This window comes from Gobius niger (genome assembly GCF_951799975.1).
Source record: "Gobius niger genome assembly, chromosome: 23".
In the NCBI taxonomy this organism is placed as follows: Eukaryota; Metazoa; Chordata; class Actinopteri; order Gobiiformes; family Gobiidae; genus Gobius; species Gobius niger.
This window is the reverse complement of record NC_136874.1, coordinates 1,347,512-1,365,801: the sequence shown is the minus strand read 5'-3', so window position 1 is coordinate 1,365,801 and position 18,290 is coordinate 1,347,512. Positions and strand designations below refer to the sequence as shown.

The 18,290-nt window shown below is 48.9% G+C and overlaps 1 protein-coding gene across 2 annotated transcripts; it reads right to left on the bottom strand.

Annotated features, from left to right (window-relative positions):
* Positions 1-147: 147 nt before the first annotated feature.
* retreg2 (reticulophagy regulator family member 2) lies at positions 148-17,381 on the bottom strand. 2 transcript variants are annotated; one of them, XM_079581796.1, is made up of 10 exons: positions 17,051-17,381; positions 15,664-15,767; positions 10,878-10,908; positions 8,673-8,799; positions 8,515-8,599; positions 7,794-7,931; positions 6,981-7,072; positions 4,632-4,803; positions 4,039-4,304; positions 148-685 (listed from the first exon to the last, which is right to left on the bottom strand). In XM_079581796.1, exons 1-10 carry the CDS (start codon positions 17,305-17,307, stop codon positions 269-271), a joined length of 1,689 nt encoding a protein of 562 aa, XP_079437922.1. In that variant the 5' UTR covers positions 17,308-17,381; the 3' UTR covers positions 148-268. The 2 variants fall into 2 exon arrangements, with proteins under 2 accessions (XP_079437922.1, XP_079437923.1); XM_079581797.1 differs by having other exon boundaries at positions 4,668-4,803.
* Positions 17,382-18,290: the final 909 nt, after the last annotated feature.

Sequence of the window (18,290 nt, the reverse complement as noted above, 5' to 3'; positions counted from 1 at the left end):
GGATCGTGTTATTATGTTTCTCAGATCAGTTTATAGAGTTTGGGATCGTCCTGGATTATTGTTTAAACTAAAACATTGAGTCTGTGCAAACATGGCGGATCTCCATGGTAACAGTCATATTATTACAGATGGTAAAAGCGTGGACTCCTCAGGTCTGACCCCGGACTGACCCCGGACTGTGACCCCTCGTGACCCCGGCGTGGGTAGAACATGGGCGTGTTTTCTGGGTAAATCTTTAGTGTTGCGGCGGCGGCGTCTCCGAGTGAAGCTACGAGCGGCGGGGCGTCGTGTCCGCGCTCAGCTCCTCCTCCGCCTGATCCAGTTCACTTTGGTCCAACAGCTCAAAGTCTTCGTACTCGGAGGGGACGAACGCGTCGTCGCCCGCCTCCGCCCGCTCCTCCTCCTCCTCCTCCTCCTCCTCCTCGGCGTTCGGGGGCGTGTCCAGAGTCTCGGGGAGGAACTCTGCGAGCGTGGGCTCCTCGCTGTCCTCGCTGGAGCGCAGCAGAGCGAACAGCGTGTTCTGCACCACCGCAGAGATGGCGGTGGAGACGATCTCCTCACTCAGAGCCTCCAGGGAGCGCTGTGCCGCCTCCACCATCGGCTCAGACTCCGCCTCCGTCTCGGGCTCAGACTCCGCCTCCGTCTGGACCTGGGGCTGGACTCCGGTCTGGACCTGGATCTGCGGCTGTGGAGGCGAGACGGCGTCAGTGACAGGAAACACTTTGGTAACAACGAAGCACATTCATGAAGCACATTCAGTCAAGATTAGGTCATTCCTTGTTTTTTATATATTTAAAATACCTGCGTGTGGGCGTGTACCTGCGTGTGGGCGTGTACCTGGGCGTGTGGGCGTGTACCTGCGTGTGGGCGTGTACCTGGGCGTGTGGGCGTGTACCTGCGTGTGGGCGTGTACCTGGGCGTGTACCTGCGTGTGGGCGTGTACCTGGGCGTGTGGGCGTGTACCTGCGTGTGGGCGTGTACCTGGGCGTGTACCTGCGTGTGGGCGTGTACCTGGGCGTGTGGGCGTGTACCTGCGTGTGGGCGTGTACCCGAGCGTGTACCTGCGTGTGGGCGTGTACCTGCGTGTGGGCGTGTACCTGCGTGTGGGCGTGTACCTGCGTGTGGGCGTGTACCTGCGTGTGGGCGTGTACCTGAGCGTGTACCTGCGTGTGGGCGTGTACCTGGGTGTGTGGGCGTGTACCTGGGCGTGTGGGCGTGTACCTGGGCGTGTGGGCGTGTACCTGGGCGTGTGGGCGTGTACCTGCGTGTGGGCGTGTACCTGCGTGTGGGCGTGTACCTGCGTGTGGGGGGCGTGTACCTGGGCGTGTGGGCGTGTACCTGGGCGTGTGGGCGTGTACCTGGGCGTGTGGGCGTGTACCTGCGTGTGGGCGTGTACCTGCGTGTGGGCGTGTACCTGCGTGTGGGCGTGTACCTGCGTGTGGGCGTGTACCTGCGTGTGGGCGTGTACCTGCGTGTGGGCGTGTACCTGCGTGTGGGCGTGTACCTGAGCGTGTACCTGCGTGTGGGCGTGTACCTGCGTGTGGGCGTGTACCTGCGTGTGGGCGTGTACCTGCGTGTGGGCGTGTACCTGCGTGTGGGCGTGTACCTGCGTGTGGGCGTGTACCTGCGTGTGGGCGTGTACCTGCGTGTGGGCGTGTACCTGCGTGTGGGCGTGTACCTGGGTGTGTGGGCGTGTACCTGGGCGTGTACCTGCGTGTGGGCGTGTACCTGCGTGTGGGCGTGTACCTGCGTGTGGGCGTGTACCTGCGTGTGGGCGTGTACCTGGGCGTGGACCTGCGTGTGGGCGTGTACCTGCGTGTGGGCGTGTACCTGGGCGTGTACCTGCGTGTGGGCGTGTACCTGCGTGTGGGCGTGTACCTGCGTGTGGGCGTGTACCTGCGTGTGGGCGTGTACCTGCGTGTGGGCGTGTACCTGCGTGTGGGCGTGTACCTGCGTGTGAGCGTGTACCTGCGTGTGGGCGTGTACCTGCGTGTGGGCGTGTACCTGCGTGTGGGCGTGTACCTGCGTGTGGGCGTGTACCTGCGTGTGGGCGTGTACCTGCGTGTGGGCGTGTACCTGCGTGTGGGCGTGTACCTGCGTGTGGGCGTGTACCTGCGTGTGGGCGTGTACCTGCGTGTGGGCGTGTACCTGCGTGTGGGCGTGTACCTGGGCGTGTACCTGCGTGTGGGCGTGTACCTGCGTGTGGGCGTGTACCTGCGTGTGGGCGTGTACCTGCGTGTGGGCGTGTACCTGGGTGTGGGCGTGTACCTGCGTGTGGGCGTGTACCTGCGTGTGGGCGTGTACCTGCGTGTGGGCGTGTACCTGCGTGTGGGCGTGTACCTGCGTGTGGGCGTGTACCTGGGTGTGTGGGCGTGTACCTGGGCGTGTACCTGCGTGTGGGCGTGTACCTGCGTGTGGGCGTGTACCTGCGTGTGGGCGTGTACCTGCGTGTGGGCGTGTACCTGCGTGTGGGCGTGTACCTGCGTGTGAGCGTGTACCTGCGTGTGGGCGTGTACCTGCGTGTGGGCGTGTACCTGGGCGTGTACCTGGGCGTGTGGGCGTGTACCTGCGTGTGGGCGTGTACCTGGGCGTGTACCTGCGTGTGGGCGTGTACCTGCGTGTGGGCGTGTACCTGCGTGTGGGCGTGTACCTGCGTGTGGGCGTGTACCTGCGTGTGGGCGTGTACCTGGGCGTGTACCTGCGTGTGGGCGTGTACCTGCGTGGGGGCGTGTACCTGCGTGTGGGCGTGTACCTGTGTGTGGGCGTGTACCTGCGTGTGGGCGTGTACCTGGGCGTGTGGGCGTGTACCTGCATGTACCTGCGTGTGTGGGCGTGTACCTGCGTGTGGGCGTGTACCTGCGTGTGGGCGTGTACCTGCGTGTGTGGGCGTGTACCTGCGTGTGGGCGTGTACCTGCGTGTGGGCGTGTACCTGCGTGTGGGCGTGTACCTGCATGTACCTGCGTGTGGGCGTGTACCTGCGTGTGGGCGTGTACCTGCGTGTGGGCGTGTACCTGCGTGTGGGCGTATACCTGCGTGTGTGGGCGTGTACCTGCGTGTGGGCGTGTACCTGCGTGTGGGCGTGTACCTGCGTGTGGGCGTGTACCTGCATGTACCTGCGTGTGGGCGTGTACCTGCGTGTGGGCGTGTACCTGCGTGTGGGCGTGTACCTGCGTGTGAGCGTGTACCTGCGTGTGGGCGTGTACCTGCGTGTGGGCGTGTACCTGGGCGTGTACCTGGGCGTGTGGGCGTGTACCTGCGTGTGGGCGTGTACCTGGGCGTGTACCTGCGTGTGGGCGTATACCTGGGCGTGTGGGCGTGTACCTGCGTGTGGGCGTGTACCTGCGTGTGGGCGTGTACCTGCGTGTGGGCGTGTACCTGGGCGTGTACCTGCGTGTGGGCGTGTACCTGCGTGGGGGCGTGTACCTGCGTGTGGGCGTGTACCTGTGTGTGGGCGTGTACCTGCGTGTGGGCGTGTACCTGGGCGTGTGGGCGTGTACCTGCATGTACCTGCGTGTGTGGGCGTGTACCTGCGTGTGGGCGTGTACCTGCGTGTGGGCGTGTACCTGCGTGTGTGGGCGTGTACCTGCGTGTGGGCGTGTACCTGTGTGTGGGCGTGTACCTGGGCGTGTGGGCGTGTACCTGCGTGTGGGCGTGTACCTGCGTGTGTGGGCGTGTACCTGCGTGTGGGCGTGTACCTGCGTGTGGGCGTGTACCTGCGTGTGGGCGTGTACCTGCGTGTGGGCGTGTACCTGGGCGTGTGGGCGTGTACCTGCGTGTGGGCGTGTACCTGCGTGTGTGGGCGTGTACCTGCGTGTGGGCGTGTACCTGCGTGTGTGGGCGTGTACCTGCGTGTGGGCGTGTGGGCGTGTACCTGGGCGTGTGGGCGTGTGGGCGTATACCTGGGCGTGTACCTGCGTGTGGGCGTGTACCTGCGTGTGGGCGTGTACCTGCGTGTGGGCGTGTACCTGCGTGTGGGCGTGTACCTGCGTGTGGGCGTGTACCTGCGTGTGGGCGTGTACCTGCGTGTGGGCGTGTACCTGCGTGTGGGCGTGTCCATTGAAGTGCGTGTTGACGAAGTGCAGCGGGGAGGCGAGGTGCTGGAAGAGCAGGGAGGTGGGGCTGAGCGGCTCCACCTCAGACGGTGCTCTGGGCTGGGCGGGGTTGGCCTGGGGGGCCCGGGGGGGAAGAGCAGAAGGATCTGGGGGGTCCACATAGGGGGACCACCTCTCCACCGACGGAAACTCAGGCAGGTCCCGGAGGTAAGACTCCTCTGGGTCAGAGAAGACGCTCTGCTGGTCCAGGTCTGAAGACACGAGACACAACCCGTCTGAACCAGGACCACTCAAGTACTACTGAAGTACTACTGAAGTATACTACTATTGAAGTATACTACTACTGAAGTATACTACTACTGAAGTATACGACTACTGATGCCAGGTACTTCTACTGCTAAGGCCAGATACTTGTACTGTACTTTTACTGCTCAGTTAGCGCCGGCTCTAAAGGCTCTTTCTGTCCAGGATCAAACATTCTCAATAATTTTGGAAATGAATCGAACCGAGACCTAAATGTTTTTCTTCCTTTAAAGACAGGACGGCTTAAATGATGAAGTTCCTGAAATACCACGAACTTTGACCTGTGTGGTTTAGGGATGAACTCCACTGACCCTCGGAGACGTCGGTGAGCTGCGGCGTGGTCGCCCTGGAGACGGAGAAACCGCCGCTTTCCAAAATGGACGCCTCTTCATCCGAGAGCTCCGAGTCTGTGATGGCCATGGCCAGAGCCGTGGTCTTCACGTCCACCTGAGGTCAGACACGAACCCAGGTCAGACACGAACCCAGGTCAGACACAAACCCAGGTCAGACACAGACCCAGGTCAGACACTAACCCAGGTCAGACACAAACCCAGGTCAGACACAAACCCAGGTCAGACACAAACCCAGGTCAGACACGAACCCAGGTCAGACACAAACCCAGGTCAGACACAAACCCAGGTCAGACACAAACCCAGGTCAGACACAAACCCAGGTCAGACACAAACCCAGGTCAGACACAAACCCAGGTCAGACACAGAGAACTGGTTAGCAGTAGTCGGCAGTAGTTGGAGCAGTAGTAGGCAGTAGTAGGCAGTAGTTGGAGCAGTAGTACTGAAGTCGGCAGTAGTAGGCAGTAGTTGGAGCAGTAGTACTGAAGTTGGCAGTAGTAGGCAGTAGTAGGCAGTAGTTGGAGCAGTAGTACTGAAGTAGGCAGTAGTAGGCAGTAGTTGGAGCAGTAGTCGGCAGTAGTTGGAGCAGTAGTACTGAAGTAGGCAGTAGTAGGCAGTAGTTGGAGCAGTAGTAGGCAGTAGTTGGAGCAGTAGTAGGCAGTAGTTGGAGCAGTAGTCGGCAGTAGTTGGAGCAGTAGTACTGAAGTAGGCAGTAGTAGGCAGTAGTTGGAGCAGTAGTAGGCAGTAGTTGGAGCAGTAGTAGGCAGTAGTTGGAGCAGTAGTAGGCAGTAGTTGGAGCAGTAGTCGGCAGTAGTTGGAGCAGTAGTACTGAAGTAGGCAGTAGTTGGAGCAGTAGTACTGAAGTAGACTGAAGTAGGCAGTAGTAGGCAGTAGTTAGAGCAGTAGTAGGCAGTAGTAGGCAGTAGTTGGAGCAGTAGTAGGCAGTAGTTGGAGCAGTAGTCGGCAGTAGTTGGAGCAGTAGTAGGCAGTAGTTGGAGCAGTAGTACTGAAGTAGGCAGTAGTAGGCAGTAGTCGGCAGTAGTCGGCAGTAGTTGGAGCAGTAGTACTGAAGTAGGCAGTAGTAGGCAGTAGTAGGCAGTAGTTGGAGCAGTAGTAGGCAGTAGTTGGAGCAGTAGTTGGAGCAGTAGTACTGAAGTAGACTGAAGTAGGCAGTAGTAGGCAGTAGTAGGCAGTAGTAGGCAGTAGTTGGAGCAGTAGTAGGCAGTAGTTGGAGCAGTAGTTGGAGCAGTAGTACTGAAGTAGACTGAAGTAGGCAGTAGTAGGCAGTAGTTGGAGCAGTAGTCGGCAGTAGTTGGAGCAGTAGTACTGAAGTAGGCAGTAGTAGGCAGTAGTAGGCAGTAGTAGGCAGTAGTTGGAGCAGTAGTAGGCAGTAGTTGGAGCAGTAGTTGGAGCAGTAGTACTGAAGTAGACTGAAGTAGGCAGTAGTAGGCAGTAGTAGGCAGTAGTAGGCAGTAGTTGGAGCAGTAGTAGGCAGTAGTTGGAGCAGTAGTTGGAGCAGTAGTACTGAAGTAGACTGAAGTAGGCAGTAGTAGGCAGTAGTTGGAGCAGTAGTCGGCAGTAGTTGGAGCAGTAGTACTGAAGTAGGCAGTAGTAGGCAGTAGTAGGCAGTAGTTGGAGCAGTAGTAGGCAGTAGTTGGAGCAGTAGTTGGAGCAGTAGTACTGAAGTAGACTGAAGTAGGCAGTAGTAGGCAGTAGTAGGCAGTAGTAGGCAGTAGTTGGAGCAGTAGTAGGCAGTAGTTGGAGCAGTAGTTGGAGCAGTAGTACTGAAGTAGACTGAAGTAGGCAGTAGTAGGCAGTAGTTGGAGCAGTAGTCGGCAGTAGTTGGAGCAGTAGTACTGAAGTAGGCAGTAGTAGGCAGTAGTAGGCAGTAGTAGGCAGTAGTTGGAGCAGTAGTAGGCCGTAGTTGGAGCAGTAGTTGGAGCAGTAGTACTGAAGTAGGCAGTAGTTGGAGCAGTAGTACTGAAGTAGACTGAAGTAGGCAGTAGTCGGCAGTAGTTGGAGCAGTAGTAGGCAGTAGTTGGAGCAGTAGTACTGAAGTAGGCAGTAGTAGGCAGTAGTAGGCAGTAGTCGGCAGTAGTCGGCAGTAGTTGGAGCAGTAGTCGGCAGTAGTCGGAGCAGTAGTACTGAAGTAGGCAGTAGTAGGCAGTAGTTGGAGCAGTAGTCGGCAGTAGTTGGAGCAGTAGTACTGAAGTAGGCAGTAGTTGGAGCAGTAGTAGGCAGTAGTAGATATACTGTGCTGTCTGGTGTATTTACCGTGGGAGCGAAGCAGCACAGCTCCTCCTCCTCCTCTTCGCTCTCGCTCTCCGTCTCCGCTCGAGGTTCTCCCTCCAGCTCCTTCTTCACCTCTAAAAAAAACAAACATTACAAACAGCATTTCACATCGGGATTCAAAAACAACTCTTTGTCTAAATTATTTTATGGTGTTTTAATGGTGTTTTCAGACTCACTCCTCGTCGTGTTTTCAGCATGTTTTTATGGTGTTTTTATGGTGTTTTTATCATGTTTTTATGGTGTTTTTATGGTGTTTTTATCATGTTTTAATGGTGTTTTGGTGGTGTTTTCAGACTCACTCCTCGTCGTGTTTTCAGCATGTTTTTATGGTGTTTTTATCATGTTTTCGTTGTTTTTTTAATGGTGTTTTATGGTGTTTTAATCATGTTTTTATGGTGTTTTCATGGTGGTTTCAGACTCACTCCTCGTTGTGTTTTCAGGATGTTTTTATGGTGTTTTTATGGTGTTTTTATCATGTTTTCCTGGTGTTTTGGTGGTGTTTTCAGACTCACTCCTCTTGTCGTGTTTTCAGCATGTTTTTATGGTGTTTTTATCATGTTTTCGTTGTGTTTTTATGGTGTTTTCTGGTGTTTTCTGGTGTTTTCAGACTCACTCCTCTTGTCGTGTTTTCAGCATGTTTTTATGGTGTTTTTCTGGTGTTTTTATCATGTTTTTCTGGTGTTTTCTGGTGTTTTCAGACTCACTCCTCTTGTCGTGTTTTCAGCATGTTTTATGGTGTTTTTCTGGTGTTTTTATCATGTTTTCGTTGTGTTTTTCTGGTGTTTTCAGACTCACTCCTCTTGTCGTGCGTGCGCCGCTCCGTCTCGCCCTTCATGCTGTACTCCAGCTTCATGAAGATGGGTTCCAGGCCCGTGTACATCCTCTGGATCAGCTCATGGTAAACCACCAGCGGCCACAGCAGCACACTCAGCACTGGACACAAAGGTTTGGTCAGGGTCAGGTTTCTGGGACTAAAACTAAAGTCAAAGTCACTTGGATCAAAACTGAAGGAAGGGAGTAAAAACATGTGGCAGTTCAGTGACAGTTTGAGTCTCGTGTTGTTGAGGAACATGTCTGTGCTTGACTAAATCTAAATGAACATAGTAATGGATTGTGAAGCTCCACTGTTCGCATTCTTCAGATTAAGACGCCCGTTCACTGTATGATTTACACGTTCCAAAGCTCAGATTTTAAACCAGTCCAGGAGAATCCCCCGTAACACCTTTGTAGAGCCGTGACCTACAGGTTTAGCAGCTCTTATCAGTCTGTATCTGACCCAGAGTGTTTACAGGACAATTCTGCAACCGGAAAAACCAGTTGGAGATAATGATCACGATGTTACACCCGAGATTAGAGCAGCTGCTAAACCCGGGACAGTCCCGTCACTCGCTTCAGGGAGACCAGGATTTCTCCCGTCTAAACGAGTACATGTTTAAATCATGATGTGGGGTTTCAGTGGTAAGTTAAGTATTGCAGTTCTAGATCGAAAGTACTTTGACACAATAATGCTTCTCACCGATGATGTAGGAGATCATGACTCCAGGGACGTAGTGCCCGACGGCCGCGAGTGCCAGGCAGCCGCTGCACATGGCGGCGCAGAACTGCACACACAGGACAGTGACATCAGCTTATGGAGACGCAGGCGGGGCAGTGTAAAGGCTGTAGAGTAGTCACCTTTCCGTGGTTGTGGCGTTTGTACTGCAGCGTCTCCTGCAGGTAAAGGCAGCAGGTCCGATAACTGTCGGCCAAATGCAGAGACAGCTCTGGGACGCTGAGGAGACGAGGCTCCAGCTCCGTCCCTCTGTGGAGGACACAGTCAAACTACAGGCTTTAGCATGTCTCTACAAAGACACTGAGGAGACGAGGCTCCAGCTCCGTCCCTCTGTGGAGGACACAGTCAAACTACAGGCTTTAGCATGTCTCTACAAGGACACTGAGGAGACGAGGCTCCAGCTCCGTCCCTCTGTGGAGGACAGTGAAACTACAGGCTTTAGCATGTCTCTACAAAGACACTGAGGAGACGAGGCTCCGTCCCTCTGTGGAGGACAGTGAAACTACAGGCTTTAGCATGTCTCTACAAAGACACTGAGGAGACGAGGCTCCAGCTCCGTCCCTCTGTGGAGGACACAGTCAAACTACAGGCTTTAGCATGTCTCTACAAAGACACTGAGGAGACGAGGCTCCAGCTCCGTCCCTCTGTGGAGGACACAGTCAAACTACAGGCTTTAGCATGTCTCTACAAAGACACTGAGGAGACGAGGCTCCGTCCCTCTGTGGAGGACAGTGAAACTACAGGCTTTAGCATGTCTCTACAAAGACACTGAGGAGACGAGGCTCCAGCTCCGTCCCTCTGTGGAGGACACAGTCAAACTACAGGCTTTAGCATGTCTCTACAAAGACACTGAGGAGACGAGGCTCCAGCTCCGTCCCTCTGTGGAGGACACAGTCAAACTACAGGCTTTAGCATGTCTCTACAAAGACACTGAGGAGACGAGGCTCCGTCCCTCTGTGGAGGACACAGTCAAACTACAGGCTTTAGCATGTCTCTACAAAGACACTGAGGAGACGAGGCTCCAGCTCCGTCCCTCTGGAGGATACAGTCAAACTACAGGCTTTAGCATGTCTCTACAAAGACACTGAGGAGACGAGGCTCCAGCTCCGTCCCTCTGGAGGATACAGTCAAACTACAGGCTTTAGCATGTCTCTACAAAGACACTGAGGAGACGAGGCTCCGTCCCTCTGTGGAGGACAGTCAAACTACAGGCTTTAGCATGTCTCTACAAAGACACTGAGGAGACGAGGCTCCAGCTCCGTCCCTCTGTGGAGGACACAGTGAAACTACAGGCTTTAGCATGTCTCTACAAAGACACTGAGGAGACGAGGCTCCGTCCCTCTGTGGAGGACAGTCAAACTACAGGCTTTAGCATGTCTCTACAAGGACACTGAGGAGACGAGGCTCCAGCTCCGTCCCTCTGTGGAGGACACAGTCAAACTACAGGCTTTAGCATGTCTCTACAAAGACACTGAGGAGACGAGGCTCCAGCTCCGTCCCTCTGTGGAGGACAGTGAAACTACAGGCTTTAGCATGTCTCTACAAAGACACTGAGGAGACGAGGCTCCAGCTCCGTCCCTCTGTGGAGGACACAGTCAAACTACAGGCTTTAGCATGTCTCTACAAAGACACTGAGGAGACGAGGCTCCAGCTCCGTCCCTCTGTGGAGGACACAGTGAAACTACAGGCTTTAGCATGTCTCTACAAAGACACTGAGGAGACGAGGCTCCAGCTCCGTCCCTCTGTGGAGGACACAGTCAAACTACAGGCTTTAGCATGTCTCTACAAAGACACTGAGGAGACGAGGCTCCGTCCCTCTGTGGAGGACACAGTGAAACTACAGGCTTTAGCATGTCTCTACAAAGACACTGAGGAGACGAGGCTCCGTCCCTCTGTGGAGGACACAGTGAAACTACAGGCTTTAGCATGTCTCTACAAAGACACTGAGGAGACGAGGCTCCAGCTCCGTCCCTCTGTGGAGGACACAGTCAAACTACAGGCTTTAGCATGTCTCTACAAAGACGCTGAGGAAAACAAGTCAAATAACAGAAATACCGCACATTGTTTAAATATTTTTCTCTGATTATTATGATTATAAACTCTGGAACATTCTTTAGTCTGCAGCGCTGAGAGGCAAAGCACTGACAAAACCAGAGTCTGCAGGGAACTACTACAACTACTACTACAACAAGTACTACAACAAGTACTACAACAAGTACTACAACAAGTACTACAACAAGTACTACAACAAGTACTACAACAAGTACTACAACAAGTACTACAACAAGGACTGCGACTACTGTGTTGGTATGTGTGGAATCACTCACCTTGGTTTGGGTGGAGTTTCTGCCTGTTGCACTGGACAAATAGGAAAAAAAGGTTAGAAAATCCTCCAGTTTCACCTCCCCTATAAACATGTACAATAGGGTCCACTCAGAAAGTCAAAGTAAGACAGATATTGCAATGTTTTTCAGTTTAACTCTGGGTTTTGTAGTTTTGTTTTTGTAGTCCTTTACCGTTAAAGTGTCTCTGGGTTTTGTAGTTTTTGGTAGATGTTTGTGTAGTCCTTTACCGTTAGAGGTTAAAGTGTCTCTGGGTTTTGTAGTTTTTGGTAGATGTTTGTGTAGTCCTTTACTGTTACAGAGTTTAAAGTGTCTCTGGGTTTTGTAGTTTTTGGTAGATGTTTGTGTAGTCCTTTACCGTTACAGAGGTTAAAGTGCCTCTGGGTTTTGTAGTTTTTGGTAGATGTTTGTGTAGTCCTTTACCGTTAGAGGTTAAAGTGTCTCTGGGTTTTGTAGTTTTTGGTAGATGTTTGTGTAGTCCTTTACCGTTAGAGGTTAAAGTGTCTCTGGGTTTTGTAGTTTTTGGTAGATGTTTGTGTAGTCCTTTACCGTCAGAGGTTAAAGTGTCTCTGGGTTTTGTAGTTTTTGGTAGATGTTTGTGTAGTCCTTTACCGTTAGAGGTTAAAGTGTCTCTGGGTTTTGTAGTTTTTGGTAGATGTTTGTGTAGTCCTTTACCGTTAGAGGTTAAAGTGTCTCTGGGTTTTGTAGTTTTTGGTAGATGTTTGTGTAGTCCTTTACCATTACAGAGGTTAAAGTGTCTCTGGGTTTTGTAGTTTTTGGTAGATGTTTGTGTAGTCCTTTACCGTTAGAGGTTAAAGTGTCTCTGGGTTTTGTAGTTTTTGGTAGATGTTTGTGTAGTCCTTTACCGTTACAGAGGTTAAAGTGTCTCTGGGTTTTGTAGTTTTTGGTAGATGTTTGTGTAGTCCTTTACCGTTACAGAGGTTAAAGTGTCTCTGGGTTTTGTAGTTTTTGGTAGATGTTTGTGTAGTCCTTTACCGTTAGAGGTTAAAGTGTCTCTGGGTTTTGTAGTTTTTGGTAGATGTTTGTGTAGTCCTTTACCATTACAGAGGTTAAAGTGTCTCTGGGTTTTGTAGTTTTTGGTAGATGTTTGTGTAGTCCTTTACCGTTAGAGGTTAAAGTGTCTCTGGGTTTTGTAGTTTTTGGTAGATGTTTTTGTAGTCCTTTACCGCTAGAGGTTAAAGTGTCTCTGAGTTTTGTAGTTTTTGGTAGATGTTTGTGTAGTCCTTTACCGTTACAGAGGTTAAAGTGTCTCTGGGTTTTGTAGTTTTTGGTAGATGTTTGTGTAGTCCTTTACTGTTAGAGGTTAAAGTGTCTCTGGGTTTTGTAGTTTTTGGTAGATGTTTGTGTAGTCCTTTACCGTTACAGAGGTTAAAGTGTCTCTGGGTTTTGTAGTTTTTGGTAGATGTTTGTGTAGTCCTTTACCATTACAGAGGTTAAAGTGTCTCTGGGTTTTGTAGTTTTTGGTAGATGTTTGTGTAGTCCTTTACCGTCAGAGGTTAAAGTGTCTCTGGGTTTTGTAGTTTTTGGTAGATGTTTGTGTAGTCCTTTACCGTTAGAGGTTAAAGTGTCTCTGGGTTTTGTAGTTTTTGGTAGATGTTTGTGTAGTCCTTTACCGTTACAGAGGTTAAAGTGTCTCTGGGTTTTGTAGTTTTTGGTAGATGTTTGTGTAGTCCTTTACCGTTAGAGGTTAAAGTGTCTCTGGGTTTTGTAGTTTTTGGTAGATGTTTGTGTTGTCCTTTACCGTTACAGAGGTTAAAGTGTCTCTGGGTTTTGTAGTTTTTAGTAGATGTTTGTGTAGTCCTTTACCGTCAGAGGTTAAAGTGTCTCTGGGTTTTGTAGTTTTTGGTAGATGTTTGTGTAGTCCTTTACCGTTAGAGGTTATAGTGTCTCTGGGTTTTGTAGTTTTTGGTAGATGTTTGTGTAGTCCTTTACCGTTAGAGGTTAAAGTGTCTCTGGGTTTTGTAGTTTTTGGTAGATGTTTGTGTAGTCCTTTACCGTTACAGAGGTTAAAGTGTCTCTGGGTTTTGTAGTTTTTGGTAGATGTTTGTGTAGTCCTTTACCGTTACAGAGGTTAAAGTGTCTCTGGGTTTTGTAGTTTTTGGTAGATGTTTGTGTAGTCCTTTACCGTTACAGAGGTTATAGTGTCTCTGGGTTTTGTAGTTTTTGGTAGATGTTTGTGTAGTCCTTTACCGTTACAGAGGTTAAAGTGTCTCTGGGTTTTGTAGTTTTTGGTAGATGTTTGTGTAGTCCTTTACCGTTACAGAGGTTATAGTGTCTCTGGGTTTTGTAGTTTTTGGTAGATGTTTGTGTAGTCCTTTACCGTTACAGAGGTTAAAGTGTCTCTGGGTTTTGTAGTTTTTGGTAGATGTTTGTGTAGTCCTTTACCGTTAGAGGTTAAAGTGTCTCTGGGTTTTGTAGTTTTTGGTAGATGTTTGTGTAGTCCTTTACCATTACAGAGGTTAAAGTGTCTCTGGGTTTTGTAGTTTTTGGTAGATGTTTGTGTAGTCCTTTACCGTTAGAGGTTAAAGTGTCTCTGGGTTTTGTAGTTTTTGGTAGATGTTTGTGTAGTCCTTTACCGTTACAGAGGTTAAAGTGTCTCTGGGTTTTGTAGTTTTTGGTAGATGTTTGTGTAGTCCTTTACCGTTACAGAGGTTAAAGTGTCTCTGGGTTTTGTAGTTTTTGGTAGATGTTTGTGTAGTCCTTTACCGTTAGAGGTTAAAGTGTCTCTGGGTTTTGTAGTTTTTGGTAGATGTTTGTGTAGTCCTTTACCATTACAGAGGTTAAAGTGTCTCTGGGTTTTGTAGTTTTTGGTAGATGTTTGTGTAGTCCTTTACCGTTAGAGGTTAAAGTGTCTCTGGGTTTTGTAGTTTTTGGTAGATGTTTTTGTAGTCCTTTACCGCTAGAGGTTAAAGTGTCTCTGAGTTTTGTAGTTTTTGGTAGATGTTTGTGTAGTCCTTTACCGTTACAGAGGTTAAAGTGTCTCTGGGTTTTGTAGTTTTTGGTAGATGTTTGTGTAGTCCTTTACTGTTAGAGGTTAAAGTGTCTCTGGGTTTTGTAGTTTTTGGTAGATGTTTGTGTAGTCCTTTACCGTTACAGAGGTTAAAGTGTCTCTGGGTTTTGTAGTTTTTGGTAGATGTTTGTGTAGTCCTTTACCATTACAGAGGTTAAAGTGTCTCTGGGTTTTGTAGTTTTTGGTAGATGTTTGTGTAGTCCTTTACCGTCAGAGGTTAAAGTGTCTCTGGGTTTTGTAGTTTTTGGTAGATGTTTGTGTAGTCCTTTACCGTTAGAGGTTAAAGTGTCTCTGGGTTTTGTAGTTTTTGGTAGATGTTTGTGTAGTCCTTTACCGTTACAGAGGTTAAAGTGTCTCTGGGTTTTGTAGTTTTTGGTAGATGTTTGTGTAGTCCTTTACCGTTAGAGGTTAAAGTGTCTCTGGGTTTTGTAGTTTTTGGTAGATGTTTGTGTAGTCCTTTACCGTTAGAGGTTAAAGTGTCTCTGGGTTTTGTAGTTTTTGGTAGATGTTTGTGTAGTCCTTTACCGTTACAGAGGTTAAAGTGTCTCTGGGTTTTGTAGTTTTTAGTAGATGTTTGTGTAGTCCTTTACCGTCAGAGGTTAAAGTGTCTCTGGGTTTTGTAGTTTTTGGTAGATGTTTGTGTAGTCCTTTACCGTTAGAGGTTATAGTGTCTCTGGGTTTTGTAGTTTTTGGTAGATGTTTGTGTAGTCCTTTACCGTTAGAGGTTAAAGTGTCTCTGGGTTTTGTAGTTTTTGGTAGATGTTTGTGTAGTCCTTTACCGTTACAGAGGTTAAAGTGTCTCTGGGTTTTGTAGTTTTTGGTAGATGTTTGTGTAGTCCTTTACCGTTACAGAGGTTAAAGTGTCTCTGGGTTTTGTAGTTTTTGGTAGATGTTTGTGTAGTCCTTTACCGTTACAGAGGTTATAGTGTCTCTGGGTTTTGTAGTTTTTGGTAGATGTTTGTGTAGTCCTTTACCGTTACAGAGGTTAAAGTGTCTCTGGGTTTTGTAGTTTTTGGTAGATGTTTGTGTAGTCCTTTACCGTTACAGAGGTTATAGTGTCTCTGGGTTTTGTAGTTTTTGGTAGATGTTTGTGTAGTCCTTTACCGTTACAGAGGTTAAAGTGTCTCTGGGTTTTGTAGTTTTTGGTAGATGTTTGTGTAGTCCTTTACCGTTAGAGGTTAAAGTGTCTCTGGGTTTTGTAGTTTTTGGTAGATGTTTGTGTAGTCCTTTACCGTTACAGAGGTTAAAGTGTCTCTGGGTTTTGTAGTTTTTGGTAGATGTTTGTGTAGTCCTTTACCGTTAGAGGTTAAAGTGTCTCTGGGTTTTGTAGTTTTTGGTAGATGTTTGTGTAGTCCTTTACCGTTAGAGGTTAAAGTGTCTCTGGGTTTTGTAGTTTTTGGTAGATGTTTGTGTAGTCCTTTACCGTTACAGAGGTTAAAGTGTCTCTGGGTTTTGTAGTTTTTGGTAGATGTTTGTGTAGTCCTTTACCGTTAGAGGTTAAAGTGTCTCTGGGTTTTGTAGTTTTTGGTAGATGTTTGTGTAGTCCTTTACCGTCAGAGGTTAAAGTGTCTCTGGGTTTTGTAGTTTTTGGTAGATGTTTGTGTAGTCCTTTACCGTTAGAGGTTAAAGTGTCTCTGGGTTTTGTAGTTTTTGGTAGATGTTGGTGTAGTCCTTTACCGTTAGAGGTTAAAGTGTCTCTGGGTTTTGTAGTTTTTGGTAGATGTTTGTGTAGTCCTTTACCGTTGCACAGGGGCAGCTTGTGCTTCCATCGCTCCAGCAGCATCAGCCCGAGCAGAGACACGCTCAGGAGGAAGAGCGGCCGCAAAGACGTGGACGAGATCAGCCTGAGAGAGAAATCAAATCGTGAACGAGGAGAACTGTCTTGTTGAAGTTTCAGTTTTCGGCTGGTAAAGGAATGTGTGGGTTTTTTTCCAGTGCAATGTTCTCGTCAGCGTAACTCGGTGTCGGGTCCAGCTGCTCAGACTGACACTAGCACGAGTACTACAGTAATTTAGCTTTTACGGCGCTATTTACGGCTTCAACGACTTTTACTCTGAACTTCTGCAGCTGACGAGGAAGTTAGAAGTGCTCCTTTAAACAACACATTTATAACCATTTATCAAAATAAACATCAGGACTGTCCTCCAGTCAGAAGCACAGGCCGGTCGTACTCACTGCAGAAACTACAATCAAACAAAGGACCAAGAGTATCGATGTCGTACGGATAAAAATAACAACTTTTCTTTATTAAATCGCTGCTTCACTGAAACAACAACAGATGTTTTCAGACATAATTACAAACAGATTCAAATCTGCCATAAGCACTTTAAAGTTTACATTTGACACATATCTTAATGTAGTTTTAGCTGAGATTTTGTCAACTTAACCTCATTTAAATGCACCAAATGTGATTGTAATACATTTTATAAATGCATAATATGTATTACAATCACATTTGGTGCATTTAAATGAGGCTCTTTGAAACTGTCAGTGAAGTGTGGATGATTTTAGTCTCTTCGTCACAGGTTTAGTCTCAGAAAAAAGTTTCAATTTAGTTTCAGCCTCATTTCAGTCAGAAAAATATAACTTTTACCAAAATATTTTAGTCACTGGTCATATGTAGCACTTTAGATTTGCATATATATCAAGCAAACATTATTTTTAAATGGTAGAAATACATAATAAATGCGATAATAAATGTTTTTTGCAGGTGACAGGTATTTAAACATAATAATGAGGAGTTAATAAACGGAAACCCACGTGCATAAAACGGTAATTACAGAAGTGCCTAAAAGATAAAGGAGAATATTCTAATACAACTCTGTGAGATTGTGAAATAAAGCGTGACATTAGCTCGTTGTGTTGTTACTCTATAGTTAATGTAGAAGTGTCTGAATGTTACTGATGAAGATCAAGGAGGTTCTCTCATGCAGCTCTGTGAGATTGTGAAATAAAGCGTGACATTAGCTTGTTTTGTTGTTGTAAACACGTTAGCTTGGGCCGTTAGCCGCTGCTACAGACACGGGATTAGCTAAACTAACCGGACTGATTGTTGTCCCGCAGAGCAGCGGCCTTTCCCTCTGAATAAAAGCTGTAATAAAGCCTTAAAGGAGTGAAAGTGCGGTACCAGAAGAGCGTGTTGAGGGTGACGGCCGCGGACACGCTGTACACGGGCCTCTCCCAGACCAACAGCCGCTGGAGCCACAGCAGCAGCGGCTCGTACTGCGACAGCCAGCCGCGCACTCGCTCCGTGAGGCGGGCCAGCTCCGGGTCCTCGTCCCCCGGGCCCGCGGGGAACAGCGCCTCCACAGACCCGGGCAGAGCGTGTCCAGGCCCGGCCCCGGGCTCCAGGGACGGCCCGCTGAGCTGCTCCGCACTCGCCATGTTTCTGTTTGTGCTGGTCACGGGGCGAGAGGACCGAGAGGACAGGCTCCAGCTGAGGCTTCTTCAGAGGCTGTTAGTGCGGAGAGGAGCGCAGTGCCGCCGCCTGCTGGTCACTCTGAGCACTACAACAACTACTGAGGAAACAGGTCTGTGAATTATTTGTTAATGGAGACGTGAACAGTCAGTTGTTGTTCGTATGTGTACAGTCATGGTGCGTTCCAGGCCCTGGTACCTGGTATTTTTCCCACTTGAAAGTTACCAGTTACGACTTCAGCGCGTTGCAGGTGATTGAAGTCGTTTGTAACAAAACTGCTAATGCTACAACAGTTAGCTCATCGATGCTAACGTTATATGAACGTTTCTTCAAACCAGATCTCATTACAAACATGCGACATAACGTTGTGTTGAAGCTGTGACCAAAAGTAACGTTCACGTCACCGATGCAGTGGTTTGTTATTTGTACAGTTTTAGCATTAGCGGCGCGGCACCACTGGGGGGCGCCATTACTGTCTTTGTCTCGTATACAAACTTGAGCAGTCTTCAGGTTTCCGAGTTTACAAGTTGTAATTTCCAGTTCGAGCGGCTCCAAAGCATTTTTCCAAGTGGGAAGTGGTAAATTTACGAGTTACCAGGTGCCTGGAACGCACCATTAGCGTCACACATAATCTTTGCAGCAGCTCATATGTCATGGGTTGGAGTTCTGCTCAGTTTAAGCTCATATGTGCTCAAGGTACACTAGCTCTGTGTGACACATCCTTACTTACTTATTGTTATCTATATACTTAAAACTATTTGATGCTTTTCTCCTCTTTTTGTCATTGTCTGTGTTGTCAGTTTGCATTTATTTAATCTCTGTTTTGTTTTGTTTTGTTTGTCTTATATTATTGTCTTGTCTCCTTTTGTTGAATTTTTACCGTGAGTTTGGTTCTGTTTCTTACAGCAATGTGCCAGGTATCATCTCTGGCTGTTTTAAAATAAAAATA

Coding starts and splice junctions, on each gene's coding strand:
- retreg2 (XM_079581796.1), bottom strand. CDS start 17,307: ATGGCGAGTGCGGAGCAGCTCAGCGGGCCGTCCCTGGAGCCCGGGGCC. Junction 15,768..17,050: donor ACCCTCAACACGCTCTTCTG/GTACCGCACTTT, acceptor TTTCTCTCTCAG/GCTGATCTCGTCCACGTCTT. Junction 7,932..8,514: donor CATGATCTCCTACATCATCG/GTGAGAAGCATT, acceptor CTTTGTGTCCAG/TGCTGAGTGTGCTGCTGTGG.